This window comes from Neophocaena asiaeorientalis, unplaced genomic scaffold (genome assembly GCF_003031525.2).
Source record: "Neophocaena asiaeorientalis asiaeorientalis breed wild unplaced genomic scaffold, Neophocaena_asiaeorientalis_V1.1 scaffold62, whole genome shotgun sequence".
In the NCBI taxonomy this organism is placed as follows: Eukaryota; Metazoa; Chordata; class Mammalia; order Artiodactyla; family Phocoenidae; genus Neophocaena; species Neophocaena asiaeorientalis.
Window position 1 is genome coordinate 7,933,174 of NW_020175191.1, and position 21,056 is coordinate 7,954,229.

Sequence of the window (21,056 nt, forward strand, 5' to 3'; positions counted from 1 at the left end):
ACCAACAGAAAGACCCAAGTGAGCAGTCCCCAAATCTCACAGGATTTGGCACAGTCTTTGACTCTTGAGGACACAAGCAGTTGTCTGGAATACCTCACATCCTCAGCACAGTGTCTTTACCTTCTACCAAGATTCCCTTTTTGCTGCTCTAGACACACCTGACCCTAACTTCTCCCTTGAGCTCCTGCATGAACTCCACTTCTCCTTTTGCTTGGACCGCTGCTTCTGAGTCCTCCTAACCGGTGCTTTTAACTTTAATTATGTGCACCACTGCCCCTCTGGACAGATCCCTTACCTCTCATTCCCTGATTTCACTGAGGATCTTGGGTGAGAGAGAGGAATCTGCAGGATGAGAAAATATCCACTCTAAAACAGAGCTAGATTGGGATGTCAGCAGGTCACTGATGGTTATTGCTACTCTGGGTCAGGGTTAACTTCAGAATAAGTGAACAGGAGACACGGATATGGAGAGAACCAGATTCCGACTGATGTGGTCCAAACTATGCCTGATAGCACGAGTTCTTCACTCTGCTTCTCAGTTATAGGCAAACTGGTTTGTAAAGTCACTTCTTCCTCAACCTTCTTTTCTATAGCCGAGCGTGGAGAAAATGATCAGACAACATTTTGAGGTCAGTCCAAGCCTGGAATAAACCTTTACATTGGGGCATTTGTACTTCCCTTGCAATGTCTTCCCTATCACCTGGCATAGGAGATACTTAATAAGTTAGACAAGTATTTACCTGTTGGATGAAAAATATCTTGGGTAAGCACTGTTTTCTCTGTATCCCCTTTCCTTGAAAATCAATCTTCAGTTTTGGGGAAGGAGGTGTGTGAAATCATTGTAAACTTACTTCAGCTTTTCTGAGGTTTGTTGGTGTGACTCTCCTGCTACCAATTAAATAAAGCTTGTTTTGTCGTAACTGTTTTGTGTCCAGATTCTCAAAAATGTGTTTGCTTTTCTCCTGGTAACTGGTCCCTTAAGATTGAGCTCTGAGCTTCTCCTAGTTGTGTCCTTGGGAGGTAGACCTTATCCTCAACACCAAGCTCCCTTCCCACTTGAAGCATACGCACACTTCCCCTAACAAACACATCCAACTTTGTGTGCCTTTTAAGGCAAGAACCACCTTTTGGCCAAAGCAGATTGCTTCATATTTATTTTTGGACTCACCCTCCTCAGGAAGTGCCAGGCCTGGCCATGATGGTAATTGTCCTCAGATACCTCTCACACAATTCCATTCCCAATCAAATGTAAGATCTGTAACAAATACCTAGGAAGTTCCTGTGAAAGAAACTAGAGTAATCAATCATTGCCTTTCTTTGTTCGAATTTTTGCAATGGAGAAAAGTTAATCAACAATCAAAACCGCAAAGGAGAGTCAGTGATGAACTTGAAAAAAGGTCATTTTTTAATACCCTAATGCTGTCTGAGAAATGAATTACACTGTGGGAGGTATGAAGGAATAGGGCTAAAACAAAACCACTCTATTCAAATAAGAGATCAGATCTGCACATTGATCTCCATGGGGCAAATGAAAAACCAGCACACATAAAAGTTGAATTATACCATGGAAGCAATAGAATAGATGAATTAGGAAATGTGAAAAACCAGTGACAACTACCTGTAAGAGACGTAATTAACAATAGAACTAAAGGATTCATACTACCGCCACATACTCTGGAAGCCCTGGGGTTTTACTTCAGGAAAAACAATAGAAATACTAGCTTTCCGTAGATGTTAAAGAAAAAACTAAAAAGGTTAGATCCTGAGTCACTTTTCATGCGTTTACATTTAAATTTTACAGACAAGGCAGCTAAAGTAAACTCCCTTGGACATGGAAATATGAAAAGGCAAATTAGCCTGGGAACAAATCAGACCTCTATTTTCTCATTTAAAAGTAAGAAATTGAACCAGATGAACCTTAAGGTCCCTTCTGATACTGACATTCCATGGGTCTTATTTTTTCTTTTTAAAGAAAGTAGGTATATTTAAATCAATAGAAGATAACATACATCTAGAAGGCACTTTAAAAATAGATGGTATTATTAAAGTTAGACATTTTTAAGCAGAAGGAACCCTTAAGGTTTAGAAAAGAATAAATGTGTCCATATTCAAAGCTGATGACATTGTTTAGTTAGTTGCAAAGAGTTTATTTAGAAAGGTAATGTCACATAATTTAAATGAAGGGTGAGGTCATAAACTTTCAAAAGTGGTTTTATCCAGTCCCCCTTCCTTTATTTTGACCCAAGTGCTTCGTGGCACATGTGGGGATGGCCACCAGTCCAACTAAGCCTGGCAGTAGAACCATAGAAACACATTCCCAGGAGCCTCTCAATCTCAGGCTTACACCCCCAGGTGGGATTGGATGCCTAGGAAATGAGCACCTGTGTGAGGCATCTCTTTCTTCTTTGACGTGGGTGCGTATCTCACACATCTCTTTACAACCTCAACTGCTATGCTACCAAATGCTTTTACACATACGTGCCATATGAATCAACCCCAGGACATACCTGAAACCTAGATTTTATCATGCTGTTACGAGGTCCAAAGCAACAGTCGGTGGCTTTGTGCCAAGCCAAGCAGCTGTTGATCACTGATCCATTTAAGCTCCTCTGAGCCCTGTTCTGTCCAATATATCAATATTTCTGACCTAAATGAAGCAATAAAGCACATAATTAATTCTACAAATCATCCCTAATCAAGTGGCCGCTACATGATTCATGGAGATGCACATAAATATTTTGATGACTTTGATAATTGTGAAATGATTCTGTATAGCCGGAATGAATTTGTGACAGGTACAAGTCATTATATTTATAGAGATAAAAGAAAACAATATGACCCAGAAATAGCTGTGGGGAGAGTTGGAAAATTGGGAGGTCAAAATTGACCTGAAGTTAAGTAAAACCCCAAAATGCTGCCACTGAAAGGAAAAATGAGCCAATATGACATTGGGATATGAGGTTAATATTCGACAGACAGGCAAGAAATTCACATAGTAAAATGATTAGTCATACACTAAGTAGATTATCATACTCATGTTTTGGTTTCTACACTTTTAAAAGCATGGGAAAAGCTGGAGAGGAGCCCAAGACGAACAATAAAATTTAAAAGTTAAAAAATTAATTTTAAAAAATTATTTATTTTTATTTTTGGCTGCATTGAGTCTTCGTTGCTGTGCGTGGGCTTCTCATTGCAGTGGCTTCTCTTGTTGCAGAGTGTGGGCTCTAGGTGTGCGGGCTTCAGTAGTTGTGGCACACGGGCTCAGGCGTTGTGGCTCACGGGCTCTAGAGCGCAGGCTCAGTAGTTCTGGCACATGGGCTTAGTTGCTCTGTGACATGTGGGATCTTCCCAGACCAGGGCTTGAACCCATGTCCCCTGCATTGGCAGGCAGATTCTTAACCACTGTGCCACCAGGGAGGCCCTAAAATATTATCTGAGGAAAAACTATACAGTCTGCTCTAGTTGAACATTAAGGAGTAACTTCAAGAGTATCCTCAAAAAACAAAGGTGATGGGAAATTGCTTCTGCTTGTTTTCTTCTCACGTGCTCAGATTTGTAGAGAGAGTTTGGCTGGCAACATCAGCGTAGGGTGATAACCAACAAGGGAAATTGGTTGCTAGGCAGGTGGCCTCTCTTTAACTTCTCAGCAATTGTAGAGTGTGATTCTCCTGTTGCCAATGAAATTAAGGTTGCTTTGTCTTAACTGTAGCTCCGCCTATACCCTAATTCTCTGACTATGACTCCTGATTCCTGAGTGCCCGGATCCTTCCTCGTAATCATCCTTTTTGGAGTCTGAGTTACAGCCTCAGGCTTCGAGCTTTGGTATCTTAGCCATGATCTTTGCAGTCAAGGACTCAAGTGTTGAGCTGATGAAGCTTCCTGACTGTGAGAAGACTCCCGGAGAACTCTGTCCCCTCAGAAAGAGAAGGATCACAGCATCTACACTCTCCAGTCCTGTTTAAACCTCATTTGTTTGCTTTTGTTTTAAATTTGTTGTGTGCTTGTGTTTTTTTCCTCACCCACCTTCTGCCCATGGCAACAGTTCTCCCTGCTTGTGGGGTATGTCCTCTCACCCAAACCAGTCTCCAGGGCCCTTATGGCTGAGGAGTCCTAGAGGGGGAGCTCCTTTTAGGTCTGCCTGTTTTGGTCCCCTAGAAGGCTGCCTTTGTGATCTGATGTTCCTCGTAGATCCTCTTCAATGCACTAACTTCTTTAAACCATGATTTTCTTTCAGCTCATCAAGGTAGCTTTGGAGAAAAGCCTGGCAGCTGTGGAGACCCAGAACGTATCTCTTGCCCCTCCGTCCATGACAGGAGAGGACAGTAACAGGGGTCTTCAGGAGGAGATGCTCCACCTGAGGGCTGAGATTCATCAGCTCTTAGAGGAGAAGAGGAAAGCTGAGGGGGAACTGAAGGAGCTAAAGGCTCAAATCGAGGAAGCAGGATTCTCCTCTGTGGCCCACATCAGGTAGGATGTGCACCAGAGAAGGGGAGCCTGCTGACAGAGAGGCTACCATAGCCAGGGGACTCACCTTGCTGCTGCCAAGGCATTTGTGCTGCCATGGGGCTTTTTGATCCACATCCCATGCTCCGTGCATTAATTGTTCTACAGATTCTTAGAAAAGTTAATAATATCGGATAATGGGGATTATCAATAATTACCATTCAAACTATTCAAATAAATCTGGTCTCAATTCAGTATAATAATGTCCATTATTAGCTATACATGTATGACTGTCATGAGTGGAAATCTCCTAGTTGTATGACTCGTATTGCTCTTTTGAATTGACTGTGACATGTAAGGAATCTTCTGCTACCCAAGATGCTTCTTCACTGCTCTATGCAGAACCAGAATAGTCCATGAGGAGAAGGATTTATACAGAGGCCCTTCCACCTCCACTCAGCTCTCTCTCAGCAGCACAAATCCTTAAATCACAGAGTAGCAATTTTAATAATCTCTGCTGTTTTATTTACTTTGCAAAAGTGGTAAGTAGCTTATTCATTGGCTAGATTGACCACTCTGTCTTTAATGGCTTTTTTTCAAAAGATGCTTGGGGAACATGCTGATAACATAGGGCTAATCCACTTATTCATTCATCCCTGAGGGTCATAATCATAATGGCCTGCTGTTTAGAACACAGCTGTGCAGATGTACAACTTCTAATTCATGCCCCATTATTTCCCTGCCTATTGTGTGCCACTTAAATGTCCCTGAATCGTAGAATAATATTAGTACAGAAGAGGACCTTGACATCCAGCATAATGTCTTATTTCATAGTCGAGGAAACTCTGGCCTAAAAAGTTCTGGTAACTTGTTCAAGGTTGCATAATAGTCCCTGGCTAGACCCCTGGCTTCCAATTACTAAATTATAAACCTTTTTCTTCTATACTGTGTACTTTGTCAAACAATTTTTGAAATACTCTTGTGATCATCCTTAATGTTGGCTCTTTTACTCTGAATTATCATATTTCTTTTCTTAAATTCTACTTAAGTTAAAGCTTAAGTTTGACTTAAACTTTGTTATGCGTAAACTTTATTGTGCTATCATGGGTGAGAACAATACATCTCTTTTGATCCTACAGTTGAATATACAATCCAACCAAATGTAGTACCTTCATGAATTATTTTCCTGAAACTGATTGAACTCTTCATCCAACCTGAAGCACCACTGATACTGTAGAAGATAGAATCTATGTAATTCGTAGTCCCTCTTTTGAGATTTTGTTGAACATTGCTGTTGTTAGTTTGTATTGTGAACACAGCAAATATAAAGTTATGACATAATATTAAATATTCTTCTTTATACCACACGTGTGCCCCTTTCTTTCCCTTTTACACATCAGTTTTGGTAAAATACCTGTCCCACTTTTCTCCATTGAAACTCTCATAGACGATCTCTCTGATTCCTGTGTCCTAAAGCATTTTCATCCTTGATTCATGCTAGACAAGCTGTGCTCTATTCCAGAACTTCAGGATCTGAGAAACCCAGTCTAGGGGCATAGCCAACTGCTGGTCCTTCGGGCTATGAATTATTACTTCCTTTTTCCTTTGCCTCTTCTGGTCAGCAGTTCTCAATTTAGCGTGCTTAAGAATCCCCTGTGGAACTTAAGTAAAATGTCGATTTGTAGGCCTTAGCTCTAAAGCTTTTTAAACAAGCACCTCCTAGGATTCTGCTGTCAGTATTCCTCAGGTCTGCAGCTAGTGTGAGCAGGATTAAATGACTTCTCTGTTGCAGACACCGAGCCAGCCATACCACTTATGTAATTTCATGTAAGCATCCAATAACTCCACTAGGTCAGTGTTAGAGGTTAAGTGAACTGCCTTTTTAAGTAAATTGCCTTTTTAAAGCCATATTTTTTATTGCTTCCACCCAATCCTAGTGAAATATTTGGTGGGAGGAAAGGCTGCGTCTAGAATGTCTTGGTGAAAATTAGTTATTTAGTCCATTTTATTTCCTCAACAAATTGAATATTTTATGCGCAGCTGGCACTGTGGAGGTTCTGGAGGTACAGGGTGAACGGGACACACAGAATCCCTGTTCTCATGAAGATGATCTCCTATCTCAGGAACCAGACGTAAAGCGAATAATTAACATAAGTACATTTGATGATAGTTGTGACTAGTGTTATTTATTTCTTCTGTGTTCCTAGGTCCAAATTTCTTATCCAGTAGTTGAAAAGTGACTGATGATAATTAATAGAACTGTAGAATCCATAATAATAAATTTGTCCCAATGTCCTTTTTATTTTTTTCTTAACAGTGTAGTTACCCTTGTTTACTCTGGAGGCCGCTGAAAATTAGAACATGAGGCTGCAAACATGTGTAAAGACAACTAGACTGGGTGTCTTGAGTCCTAGATTTTTAGTGATGATGCTGCCACCAAGTAGCTATGGGAGTGCGGGTAATCTCTTGCTCTTTCTGAGTCTTGGTTTCCTCGTGTATAAAATAAGGGAGTTGTTGTAGGTCTCTGAGGTCTCTTCATGCTCTGGGGTGTCTCTGAGTCTCTGATGGCCTGCGGTGTGGGTAAACGGGGCTCTTAGGAACCGAGGCCAAGACCAGACCTGGCCCCTGATTATGTATGTTTCCTGTAGGAACACCATGCTGAGCCTTTGCCTTGAGAACGCAGAGCTGAAAGAGCAGATGGGAGAAGCAATGTCTGATGGATGGGAGATTGAGGAAGACAAGGAGAAGGGCGAGGTGGTGGTGGAGACTGTGGTTGCCAAAGGGGGTCCGAATGAGAATAGCCTTCAGGCTGAATTCAGAAAGCTCCAGGGAAAACTGAAGAATGCCCACAATATCATCAACCTCCTCAAAGAACAGCTGGTACTGAGCACCAGAGAAGGGAATAGTAAACTTAATCCTGAGCTCCTTGGGCACCTGGCCAGGGAGATCGACAGAATGAACACAGAGCTGGTTCGCTCTTCTGGAAAGCACCAATGTCAAGAAGAGGAAGGTGTGACCACGAGGCCTTGCCCCAGACCCCAGAGCCTTGACCTTGGGACTGCCTTCACAGCAGATACCCACCAAGTAAGTGTGGGATTAGACGGAATGAAAGACCCTTGGAGAAGGGTTGGAAATGTCAGTTTCTACCTTAAACAGTTCTGCCCTGTGGGTCAGGAGGTACCAAGGGAAGGGCACCTTTGCACCACAAGTAGTGGTGATAATATTCCTCACACATCAACCTTTAGAAAGGTTTTTTACAACATTATCTTATAAATATTACATGAATAATTAATTTTCCATAAATATTTGAGTGCCTAATTTTCCAGATAAGAGACTAGACATTGGAAGCAGGCAATAAGGCTTTGTCTCTGTCCTTCAGGTATTCAGTATGGTGGGAAAAGATGGCACAAAACCAGATCATTTCAATAGGATGCAATATAGGGATACATGGAGTTTTAAGGCAGCCAGACAAGTGGTGTGTAATGACATCTCTTCCTTATCACTGCCATTTTCATCACAGCTCATCACAGGTGTCTGTCCCTGAGCCTCAGAAGGAGTTATCGGGATCCTCTAAGGGGAGGCAGCTGAGCTGAGGATTAAGTAAAATGGAGACTACAGAGGATTCTTTTTTTTTTTTTAATTGGGGTATAGTTGTTTTACAATGTTGTGTTAGTTTCTACTGTACAGCAAAATGAAGTAGAGTTCCCTGTGCTATACAGCAGGTTCTCATTAGCTATCTATTTTATACATATTAGTGTATATATGTCAATCCCAGTCTCCCAGTTCATCCCACCACCCTCCCCCTTTCCCCCATTGGTGTCCATGCATTTGTTCCCTACATCTATGTCTCTATTTCTGCCTTGCAGACCAGTTCATCTGTACCGTTTTTCTAGATTCCACATATATGTGTTAATATATGATATTTATTTTTCTGACTTACTTCATTCTGTATGACAGTCTCTAGGTCCATCCACGTCTCCACAAATGACCCGATTTCATTCCTTTTTATGGCTGAGTAATATTCCATTGTATATATTTACCACATCTTCTTTATCCATTCATCTGTCGATGGACACTTAGGTTGCTTCCATGTCCTGGCTATTGTAAATAGAGCTGCAATGAACATCGTGGTACATGACTCTTTTTGAATTATGGTTTTCTCTGGGTATATGCCCTGTAGTGGGATTGCTGGGTCATATGGTAGTTCTATTTGTAGTTTTTTAAGGAACCTCCATACTGTTCTCCACAGTGGCTGTATCAATTTACATTCCCACCAGCAGTGCAATAGGGTTCCCTTTTCTCCACACCCTCTCCAGCATTTATTGTTTTTAGATTTTCTGGTGATGGCCATTCTGACTGGTGTGAGGTGATAGCTCACTGTAGTTTTGATTTGCATTTCTCTAATAATTAGTGATGTTGAGAACCTTTTCATGGGCCTCTTGGCCATCTGTATGTCTTCTTTGAAGAAATGTCTATTTAGGTCTTCTGCCCATTTTTGGATTGGGTTGTTAGTTTTTTGATATTGAGCTGCATGAGCTGTGTATATATTTGGAGATTAATCCTTTGTCCACTGATTCATTTGCAAATATTTTCTCCCATTCTGAGGGTTGCCTTTTTGTCTTGTTTATGGTTTCCTTTGCTGTGCAAAAGCTTTTAGGTTTCATTAGGTCCCGTTTGTTTATTTTTTTTATTTCCGTTACTCTAGGAGGTGGGTCAAAAAAAGATATTGCTGTGATGTATGTCAAAGAGTGTTCTTCCTATGTTTTCCTCTAAGAGTTTCATAGTGTCTGGTCTTACATTTAGGTCTTTAATCCATTCTGAGTTTATTTTTGTGTACGGTGTTAGGGAGTGTTCTGCTTTCTGCAGAGGATTCTGAGAGGGCAACTGGGCAGGAATGCAGGGAGCGATGAGTGGAGGTTTCCACCCCTTCTCTCTTCAATCATTGAACAAACATTTACTGAGAGCTCCTCCTCGTTAGATTCAATTGGCACCATGCTATGTGTTGTAGATACAGAGATGAATAAAACATTACCCCAGCTCTCCAGGAGCTCATTCCGGAAAGCAAGTAAGTGCCAAATGGGATGAGGAGCACTGTGACAGACACATGAATAAAGTCCACAGGGTTCGCAGTGGGTAGCAGCCATCACTGCCTGGGGGATGAGCTCAGACTGCCCTGACCCTGTGCTGGCTCTTTTCACAGCTGGTCAACCAGCCCCAGGCCCGTAACTCTGGACCTCAGTCAGAATTTAGCCTCCCAGGATCCACCAAGCACCTGCGCTCCCAGTTGGCACAGTGCAGACAACGCTATCAAGATCTCCAGGAGAAGCTGCTGATATCAGAAGCCACTGTCTTTGCCCAGGCCAACCAGCTGGAGAAATACAGAGTCATGTTTAGTAAGTCTTAAATTCACGTCACCAAAGTGTCTGTCTTCTCCCTGAGAAGCTACATGCTTTGCAGATTTCACTTTTCTTCCCCAACCTCATAACAAATTTTAATCCTGACCACAACCCTAGGATTGTGGAAGTGGATACTTAACTTCAATTTGCAGATGGTGGAGAAGAGTAAATGAATAAATCAAGTTTGCAGTGACAGTATGGGGAGGCAATGGACTAACACCTAGATTTGCTGATTTCTGGTACAGTCAACAAACTGCCTTACCTCTCTCAGTGTATGCTAACTGCTTCTCTTCTGCTCCTCTTTGCACCACGTCAGATTCTTAAAAAATATACCATCATTGTTGGTCTAGAATCAGCGCTTTCTAATAGAACTTCTGCGGTGACAGAAATGTTCTATACCTACGTCATGTGTGGTCATGGAGAACATGAAATGTAGCTAATTCAACTTGGGAATTTTAAGCTTAATTTTAATCAGTTTAACCTAAAATAGTCACACGTGGCTAGTAGCTACCTTACCGAACAGTACCGATCTAGATGTCTTTGAAACTGAATTAGTTCAGCTCCATTCAAACATTTACTGAGCCCCTGTGAACAAAGCATTTACTAGTTTCCCTGGGACTTCTAGAGATGACTTAAAAATGTCTGGTCCCAGCGAAGCCCCGTTATCTGTAGATGGGATCATCAATAGCAAACAGGCTCATCGTGGCAGAGGGAAGTCCTGCTGTCTGGAGCAGGTGGTCTCTTCTCCCACCTAAGTCCAAAGAAGCCTCTATTCCACTGTGGACCTAACCTCCCTGCACCCTAAGGGCCAGGGTATGTGCCACTGAGGGTGAGGGTGTATGTGGGAAATTCAGATACTCTGTAACACCCCCTGTCTCTTCCTAAGCAGGTGAATCCTTGGTGAAGCAGGACAGCAAGCAGGTGCAGGTGGACCTCCAGGACCTGGGCTATGAGACTTGTGGCCGAAGCGAGAATGAGGCTGAGAGGGAGGAGAGCACCAGTCCCGGTAAAAGCACAAGTATGGGGTTCACCTTCCCTCCCTAGGGGCAGCCTTCACATTTGGGTGCCGTTGGCGAGTCCCACATGCAACGAGGAGTAGGGATGAGGGGGCATGGTAGACTGAAGAGGACACAAGACCAGAGAGGGACAGGAAGTTTGGAGGACGACTCTTGCCCAGAATGAGTCTGAGTGTGAGTTTGAATTTCTACAATTAGTTTTCAGCATACTGCTGTTAATTAAAAAAATGTTCTATCCAACTGTTTATTATAGAAAAAATACTAAGGTCTATTTATTAATGAGAAGACCAGATGAGCTTTGGGGGAATAGGCAAGCCATAAGTTTAAAAAAAATATTCTTCTATTATAAAAGTACTGTGACTATAGGGACATCCACCAAATGGAAATCAAGGAGAAAAACACTTGAGTGAAATAGAAGGTGACCACACCTGACTTGCTGGGCTCTTGGGAGGGTAAGAAATACTGCATTTGAATGTTAGAATAGTGCCAGCACTGAATAAAGTACTGCTTCAACTTTTGCTCTAGTAATTATTGTCCTCAAGACCTTGAAGGGAGTGGCCTCAGCAGCACGCCCAGCTTTACTCAGGAAGATGTCTTTGTCTTTTCTCAGAGTGTGAGGAGCACGACAGCCTCAGGGAAACTGTCCTAATGGAGGGGCTGTGCTCTGAGCAGGGACATCTGGGCTCTACACTGGCCAGCCCCCCTGGAAAGAAGCCCTTGGAGAGCCAGCTAGGGAAGCAGGAGGAGTTCCAGGCATATGGAAAGTCAGAAGACATCTCTGTCCTATGTAAGGACATCAAAGATCTGAAGGCCCAGCTGCAGAATGCCAACAAGGTCATTCAAAACCTCAAGAGCCGGGTCCGGTCCCTCTCAGTTACAAGCGATTATTCATCTAGTCTGGAGAGACCCCAAAAGCTGAAAGCTGTTGGTACCCTCGAGGGATCTTCACCTCATAGTGTCACTGATGAGGACGAGGGGTGGCTGTCTGATGGCACTGGGGCTTTCTACCCCCCAGGGCTTCAGGCTAAAAAGGATCTGGAGAGTCTGATCCAGAGGGTGTCCCAGCTGGAAGCCCAGCTCCCGAAAACTGGAACAGAAGGGAAGCTGGCCGAGGAGCTGAGATCAGCCTCGTGGCCTGGGTAAGGAGGGTACTCTTTGGACCATTACTTGATTGATGATGTCTAAGTTTATGTTTGAAGGAGGGTAGCCCAGGCAGGTAGAAGAGAGAACCCATCAGGGCAATCAGAGGAGCACCTATTTAAATGGTAGCCCTAGGTCTGAAGAAAGGATGCGTGACCCTGCTGGGAGATACCAGGTCCCTGTGATTTCCTCCTTAGGAATGTATTCTTAAAGTGGCAGGATATATGATATAAGTAGTAAGACTGGAGTCAGACTTCCTGGGTTCGAATCCTAGCTCTGGGACTTACAGGCTATGCAACCTACTCAATCTTTCTGAGCCTATTTCTTTACCTATTAAATGAGTATAATAAGAAAACCTATCTCAAAGGGTGGTTATTAGGTTTAAATGAATTAATACAAGTGCTTATAATAATGCCTAGCATATATTAAAGCTCTCAACACTATTTGTCATAATTATTATTGTTATTGATACTTTGTGGTTGAAAAATATATCCCTCCCAGTATCTGGGTTACCTATGCTGAGTAACAAACCACCCCAAAGCTTAGGGGGTTGAAGCAATAATTTATGTGGATTGGCTGGGCTTAGCAGTATAGCTCTCACTTGGGGTCTCTCATGCGGCTGCCATCAGATGGAGGTTGGGGCTGGAGTCACTGAAATGTCTGCCTGGACACGGCTTCTTCATTCATGTGTCTGGTGACGTGGTGCTCCTTGGCTTCTCTCTTTCTCCATGTGGCTCCTTGTCTTCCGGGGCCTCTCCTCGTGGCCTGGGCCTCTCATAGTACGGTGGTCTCAGGGTAGTTTCACTTCAGCATGGCAGCTGGCTTCTAAGTGGAAGTTGCCAGGCCAGTTAAGAGCGACTCCTGGACTTGGTGCAGTGTTACCTCCACTATGTTACCTTGGTCATGGTGGTCACAGAACCCACCCAGATTTAAGGAGACGGAGAATAACTTCTGCCCAATGATGAAAGAGGGGCACAGCCACATTATAGAGGAGCACATGGAACGGGAGCTTGAGTAATGGCCAACTTTGCAAAATACAGTCTGCCATAATATAGGTGGTCTTTGAAGTAGAAGACATGAAAGGACCTATTTGGATTTTTAGTATTTATTGAGCATCTACCCAATAACTATATTTAGTATTTATTGAGTATCAACTGTGAGTCTACACTATATTGGTGCTGTAAGGGATGTAAACTATGGCACTGTATTTACCCCCACAGAACTTATTTTTCATTTTTGGACACATGACTAACACATATAAAACAGCGGAAGAATGGTGGCATACCATGTTGTTTGATGCAAGTTTGTCAGAACAGAATTTACTCTTAAATACATCCTTTGGTTTTTGTGCCAGAATTCAGCTTAAACTGAGGAACTCTTAGAGATGTTCTCACAGAAATGACTACAGAAGCCCCCATAACTTAATTTTCACTCTTTTCCATTCTTACCCTTTCCTCTTCTTTCCTACATTAGGAAATATGATTCCCTGATTCAGGACCAGGCCCGAGAACTATCCTACCTACGCCAGAAAATACGAGAAGGGAGAGGTATCTGTTATCTTCTCACCCAGCATGCGAAAGATACAGTAAAGTCTTTCGAGGACCTCCTAAGGAGCAATGACATTGACTACTACTTGGGGCAGAGCTTCCGGGAGCAACTCGCTCAGGGAAGCCAGCTGACAGAGAGGCTCACCAGCAAACTCAGCACCAGTAAGTTGGCCACAGGGCTTTTGGACACTCTCAGTCCCTCCCAGAGCCCAGCCCCAGGTGACCGCCACGCCTCCACCACAGCCTTTTAACCCAGGTCCTGCTTCCACTTCATTTCCCAGGGGTCATTACAGAATCAGGACTGGCCAGTGGGAAGCACTGAGGAGGAACCACAGGGTCAGAGAGGCCATGATTACAGCATCATTTATGGAATGTGACCTTTAGGGAAGGAGGCTGAGTCCATCTAATGCTAAGGGGGAGAAAGGGAGAAGAGATCAGAGGACTTCATTGTAGTTAAAGGAGCCCTGAACCGAGACTTGCAATACGCAAGCTCTAGCCTGGATGCTGCCACTAAGTTTCTTTGGGCAAATGACTTAACCTTTTGGTATCTCTGTTTCTTCATCTATTGCCTGGTATTGCACATGAATGTAATTCAAATACAGATGAAGCACTATGCCCTTTTGAACATGGTTTGGGCACTGAATGTCATAGTACAAGGGCTAGGAATATTGGTAATTATTGAAGCCCTTGACTTAGAATTTCCTGAGAGCACCCGAGGGAGAACAGCAGGATCAGTCTTGGGGGCCAACCATCCCACATCCTAGCGGCAGGTGCAGAGGTGGGACAGGGCTGTTTATCATCTCCTCAAAGCAAGAGTAGGTTCTACATGAAAGCTGTGATGGCTCACAGAGCTGGTCCGTCTGGGAGTCAGTCTGTGGCAGGCTTGGAGGCTGGAATGTTCCAGAGAGAAGTTAGCCAAGTGCCTTTTAAACTCTGTTTGCGTTGATTTAGGGTAGAGGAAGTCATGATGGTGATTACCAGTCAGGGAAGGTCTGCCTGGTGAGCTCAGGAGAACCTGCAGGTCTGTTCTGTAAAGATACAATCTGAGGTCTCCCAGAGCAATTCTCCCACCTATCCTGGACATACATAGAGTAGTCACTATTTTGCACCCAAATCGGCTCCTGCATTTATAACGTGTGAAGTGAGACCTGTTTCATTTCTTACTGTTTCTTTCTGAATTTGGTTTGCAGAGGATCATAAAAGTGAGAAAGATCAAGCTGGACTTGAGCCACTGGCCCTGAGGTAATTCAAGTAGGATCTGGTAAAGGAATCAGGAACAAGGCCTAAGGGGTTAAGGGTGGCTGCAGTTTCACAAATCAGGGGGAGAAAAGGAAAATGCTGATTGTAATGAATTCATTTATTCATGGAACACATTACTGTTCTTTTTAGCCTTACTCTCTTTTGATATAGTTCTATTGATTTCTGTTTGTATATTTATTCAAATTAGTAACCTAGATTTATTATTACATTATTAGCTTAGTAACCTAGAGTCAGTCTGACTTCAAAGTAAACTAACCAGGTTTTAAGGGTCCTTGGCACCCCAAGGATCTCCTCTGCTTCCCCACTGTGTGTTTAAAGACCAAGGTGTGCTTTTTGCCAAGTTGGCTTACCCCAAGTTGAGTTGGCAGCTAGTTTAATGGCCACACAATTTCCTTGAGAAAAAAAGAATTGTATTACAGTTCCTAATTTTTTAAAAAAAGTGCTTGATGTTGCAGATCCCGGGAGGCTACAGCGTCTTAGGAACCAGTTTTCATTGAGTCACTGAATATTATCTCATTATGTGCAAGAAAATACAGGCTCAGAGTCCTTTGTAGTCACAAGTTCATGCCCCTTTGTGTCGTGAGTGTGCTTTAGACCACTCAGTGCTTCTCAAAATATCTGCAGTGAAGGACAAAGTATTTTTTTTGTTTGTTTTCCTTTCTAATCCATCACAGACACACACATTGTCTCTGTCTCAGTCGACCAGATGATTCTACTTATCATACTCCTAGATGTTGTGGGAATGCCACACTGCTGTGTTTCTCAAGGCTTACCTTGCATTTCTGTACTTACCGGAGACTGGGAGCCAACAGTTCTCGGACTCCAGCTGTACTGGGGACCATACATTAAGCAGCAATGCCTCGGAGCACTAGCTGAGCCTCTGCTAGTCCTCAGTGTGTTGTGTGGCCAGTGCACTGGGTGGCTCTTGCTCTCCTTCCCTCTGCACCTGACCTACTTTCCACTCCTAATCAGAGATGGGTAATTTCGTTTACCCTCTGCAGGAATGGTCCCCTTGACTTATGTGGCTTTTCCCATGTGCCCTAGTCAGGACTAGCTCGTCCAGTGACTTTGGGTTCAGCTGTTGTCCTCCTTCACCCCACTAGGCTCAGCAAGGAGCTGCAGGAGAAGGAGAAAGTGATTGAAGTCCTGCAGGCCACGTTGGACGCGCGGTCCCTAACGCCCTCCAGCAGCCGTGCCTTGTCTGACTCCCACCGGTCTCCCAGCAGCTCTTCCTTCTCGTCTGATGAGCCGGAAGCCTGCTCTGACATGGACATAGCCAGCGAGTACACACACTATGAAGAGAAGAAAGCTTCACCCAGTCACTCAGGTAGCCTCCACTTTCTGAGTGGAACCACCTCTATCTAGGCTGAGAGGAGACCTCCACATCCAGGCCTTATAGAGGCACCTTGGTGTGTATCAGGCCGAACCGTGCCAAGCACAGGCCCCAGTGGGTCAGGATCTTTGCTATGCTCCTGACTCTACAAGTTACCCCTGTCGCTGGGTCTCCACCAGCATATGGATACTGCTGTTGGACACGGCGAACGACAGTGGGGAGAGTGAGATTACGGAGACTTCTCTTCCCCACTGCTTCATGAGCATACCATCTGTCTGACTGACCTCCTTTTTTAAGATGGGATATCCTATCCCTCCAGCTAGCTGCAGTTCCTGAACCCCGGCGTTTCCGTGGGTGTCCACAGATGCTGCTGGACTTGCCTGGTATTTTTGGAGGTGCCATTTTCATGGTTTCAGGCTCTGAGCCCCACTCCCACCTCTAAGGTGGCTTTCCTCACTGAAGGAGCTGTCTGCCAGTAAGGAATGAACACCGCTCCCAGCGCTTGTGCTTGACGCTCTCCCTGAAAACCAGGCTCTGCCCTGGTTAAATATCAGGCCAGATTCCAGTTCTTTGTAGAACATCAAACATGTTCTTTCATTCATGGGTTTTGTAGATTCCATCCATCATTCGAGTCTTTCTGCTGTACTGTCTTCTAAACCATCAGCAACCAGTGCGTCTCAGGGGGTTAAGGCCGAACCCAGCAACAACCCCATCAGCTTGCCAGCTCCCCAGAATCCCCCCAAGGAGGCCAGCCCGGCCCATCCAGGTATGCAACAGCCAGTGGGGCAGGGTCTTCATCTCCTCTTCCTCAGCTGCCTGTTTGACTTTTCTTCGGGGACAAGAAAAGCATCATTAGGAGCTTATATATCAATACATCAAATCCTAGACAAAATCAAGAGACCATCCAGATTAGCTAATAGTGTCTGACTACTCTTTGTTTTAAATATTTTAGAAAAGTAAATAATCCACAATAGACTTTGATCTACATATCAATTTTGACCAACAGTTGGCTAATCATTCTAAAAGAAGCATCTTCATTTCTCTCTCTCATTTCACCCTGAGAATCAAAGAGGCAAAATGCTTCTCCTAGGATTACTGTAGCCAAAGAAAAAAGGGAAATTTACATCCACTGCTCCCTTATATGTGTTCCCCATTTTATCTGCAGAGGAGCCTCTACAGTAGGTAGGGCAGCTTACTTCATAGCTAAGGATGCTTCAGTATCCTTAGACAAGATTCTGTTCATATTACATTATCGTTTATGGGTTTATGAATGGGTTGGTAGCCCTTGATGTGTATATGGTGTGTATCTTGGACCAATAGCTGTACATTTCATTTACTTGCCTCAGCTTAGTTACCAGGGGGTGCCTTGTTCAATCACAGCTCCACACCAGCAATGGCAGAGAAAGGGCAAACCTTGTTCTCACCTCCTACCACCCAACAAGATGGGCTGGCTGGCCGCCTTCAGTGTGGTTGTGGTGAGGTCGGACTCGTGTAGAGGTGCCCCCAGAAGAACAGCACTTTCCTTCTGCCGCCCTTGTCTCTCTTGAGGACAAGTCAACCAAAATCTTAAGAAAAAGAATGTGTTCAACTCTTTCTGAGCCTGGGCTCAAAGTTTCTGGGCCAGAGTGGGCAGCAGCTAAACCAGGAAATCATGGGGAAAAGCTATTCACCTAGCACTGTAGACATCTGTGTAAATGTTTGGGGATCAGAAAGAGCAGAAGGTCAGGGGTTTTAAAATCAGAACGCCTCCCTGAAGGAGGCCTGGTCTGTGTCACTTGGTAATTCAGGGGTCTTTGCTGTACTGCTCTGATACTATGTCAGTATCTTGGGGTAAGGGATGTTTTTCAGAATGTGATCATCGTCTTTCACGTGAGACATTCTCCACAGGTCTGTCTTGGTTTCTTCTCCCTCTGTGGGCCATCTGCCCGATAACTCTTTTTAGGAAGAGGAGACAGATTCAAACATGAGAACTTCCCAGGGTTCCTAAAGACCTGTCTATAGATGGACTGCCTAATGATGACCTGCGAAGATTTTTTTAGAAAGAAATTTCTAAGCCCTACTGCCAGAGTTTATGATTCAGTAGATTGCAGTAAGGATGAAAGAACCCACATATTTTAAGAATCTTTCTTAAATTATTTGAATGTCCAGAAAGATTTGTAAGCCATTGTGTGTAAGTCAGTAGGCCAAGGCTTTTATTTTTCCTTTGGTGAATGAACACATTGATTTGGGATTCTGAAGTTTGTTTCCATCAGTGTTGAATTACATGTATTAGTCATGCAGACTTCCCCACTATCCTAGTCTACTTCTGCCCTCCTCAGGATGAGTCCTGTTGCTTTCAGAAGAGGACTTCTAGGTGTAGGGAGAGGCTTGTCACAAGGGCCAGGACTAGCACATGCTGGTAGCAGCACCGCAGGGGCTCTTGAGAGCATCCAGGCACAGCCATCCTCACCTATCCGTGTCCAGATGGCTAAGATGGGGCTTTCACGGCTGCCTGGGTTATGGTAGTGCCACCTTGCCTTTTGTAGCCAATTGTTTTCAAGATGAGCATAGAATGTGTATGCAAGATACACGTACAGGATACATCCCTGGCAGGGAAGGAGAAGGAGGGGGTCAGCTAGGCCAGCATCCTGGGTAACAGTGCTTCCCCTTGGCCATCTGAGTCATCACCACATTGAATGATAGACACTCCCCAAGGAGATGTTTGGTCAGGGAATAGTTTCACCTTCTCAATCTTCCACCCATTCTTTTCTCTGACTTTCTCTCTAATGGTTTATCTCCTTTCTCCCTAACTTTCTGTTTCTAGGCCTTCATTTTCAATCCATACCCACGCTGGTTAGCCTTCCCCAGGCACCATTGCGCTCAGCTCCACCCAGCCTCCTGCCTTTCAGCTCTGCTGGCCCTCCCCTCCTTGGCTGCTGTGAGACACCCATGGTCTCCTTGGTTGAGGCTCAGCAGGAGCTGCAGATGCTGCAGAAGCAGTTGGGAGAAAGTGAGCACTTCCTGCTGCATTTGTGTTCTTGCGAATGATGGACCCACACTGTGTTTCTCTGCATGGCTTTGGCTGGATGGCAGAGTTTTAAAAAATAACATAGGGGTACGCGTTATCAGTGGACAATTGAGGGAGGGCTGTGCTTGCTGCTTTGGGAACTAAATTTACTGTTATCTTTCTCACGTGTGTACCTCATCCGTTAACAGGTATATCTGTCCATCAGGCCCTAGACCTGGTGCTCTCCCACTGCTGACAGTGTGGGGTACCTTCCACCAAGCGTATTGAAGCCCTGACACATTGGCAACATGGTCACTGGCAGGACATGGGAGAGAGGTTTTTTGCCTGCCAACGCAGGATGAAGTGGCCAGAAAAAGATGGCCACATTCAATGGGATCATTTCCATGGCAATTATATCCTCCTCTGTGAAATGTTTTTAGTCAAGTTCAAATTCTGACATCATCAGGTTCGGGGCTAAAAGGATGGTGAAGGAGGGATTAAGAAGGGGTGCCAGGGCTTCCCTGGTGGTGCGGTGGTTGAGAGTCCGCCTGCCGATGCAGGGGACATGGGTTCGTGCCCCGGTCCGGGAAGATCCCACATGTCGCGGAGCTGCTAGGCCCGTGAGCCACGGCCGCTGAGTCTGCGCGTCCGGAGCCTGTGCTCCGCAACGGGAGAGGCCACAACAGTGAGAGGCCCGCGTACCACAAAAAAAAAAGAAGGGGTGCCAAACCTCTCTTCCCCTTACACGAGGTTAATTTCTGTTTCTGCACAGGCGACACAAGGACAGCTAGAAACAGAAGCACAGGCTGTGATGTCTGATTGTGAATTCTGTCAACTCCCAGATATAATTGATGTTATGTAGTCACAGAATTCATAGCATATGTGGTCATCTTTTAGAGAAAGGTTTGATGTAAATATGGGCTGGATGCCACATCATAAAACATTTTGTTTTATTTTAAGCTATAAGCTATCACTTATAGCTTAAAATAAGAAAAGAACCTCACGTGATGAATTTGCTCTCTAGTAGTGCTTAAAAAAACTAGAAAGCAATTTGAAATGACCTTAAAACCACACTCTGTGCCTGTGAAGAAGAGCTTGGAGGAGGCAGAAATTGATGGTAGGGTCACTGTACAAAGGGTGTCCAAGACCACAGCTAGGAATCTCCATACCTGAAGCTGCAAAGTTCATTCAGATTGGCTTGTTTATCAGCTCTGAAAATGGATGCACTGTCTACTCTGACATCAGTTTGATTTCCAGAACCAGCTAGACCGAGTCTATTTTTAGGAGAGTTTGTACATCTTCCTTTCTGCAGGAAGTGAAGTCTTAGAGGCTGCCTTCTGCTTATCAGCATCCCACAGGTACAGCAGCCTAGGTTTGCCTACCATCGTGAACATGGCTTTACCCTGTTCCCTGCCAGAGCAGTAACTAATACTCAGAGAAGTGAGGTTACTTGTTCAAGATCACTAGTAACTGGGAGAAATGGGCTTGAATTCAGATCCTCCGCTCCCAGTTCCATATTTCCATTATACCATCTCTATCTAGAATGGTTTTGTTACAATCCTGCTCAGAGCACAGAGCTGAGCTCGGCTGAACAACTCTGGAGGCCCCCTGCAACAATCTTTTCTCTCTTTAGAGATGAGAGGAAGGTGCTGTTCTCTCTGATCTAGAACTTGCTACTATAGCACACCTGGAAGTAACAACTGATGGATAACAAATTTGTTCCATGCCAAAAGGCGAGGCTATTCTCTAGATTACCTTTCTTTTCCTTGACACCTTTTCCTTCATCTTTCCACACTGTCAATTTGTCTTTGCCCCAAAGGAAAGGTGGAGGAAGGAGAGCACTGTGCATGAAAGGGTCTGTGATGTGGGTTGAATTGGAGTCATATCCAGTCTGTGCCACTGGCCAGAGTTTGGGTCGTCCCAGCCTTGGTGAGG

General features: G+C 44.3%; 1 protein-coding gene across 3 annotated transcripts in view; it reads left to right on the top strand.

Moving 5' to 3' along the window:
* PDE4DIP (phosphodiesterase 4D interacting protein) overlaps window positions 1-21,056 on the top strand; it is a 217,252-nt gene that overhangs the window by 166,411 nt on the left and 29,785 nt on the right. The window contains exons 26-34 of one of the 3 annotated variants that reach the window (XM_024764823.1): window positions 4,235-4,467; window positions 7,092-7,527; window positions 9,644-9,836; window positions 10,726-10,845; window positions 11,466-11,994; window positions 13,469-13,704; window positions 14,733-14,784; window positions 15,906-16,129; window positions 16,749-16,901. In XM_024764823.1, coding sequence (XP_024620591.1) covers window positions 4,235-4,467; window positions 7,092-7,527; window positions 9,644-9,836; window positions 10,726-10,845; window positions 11,466-11,994; window positions 13,469-13,704; window positions 14,733-14,784; window positions 15,906-16,129; window positions 16,749-16,901 — 2,176 coding nt within the window. Of the gene's footprint in view, window positions 1-593; window positions 826-4,234; window positions 4,508-7,091; window positions 7,528-9,643; window positions 9,837-10,725; window positions 10,846-11,465; window positions 11,995-13,468; window positions 13,705-14,732; window positions 14,785-15,905; window positions 16,130-16,748; window positions 16,902-21,056 lie in introns of those variants that run through there. The other 2 variants (XM_024764820.1, XM_024764821.1) reach the window with 2 other exon arrangements.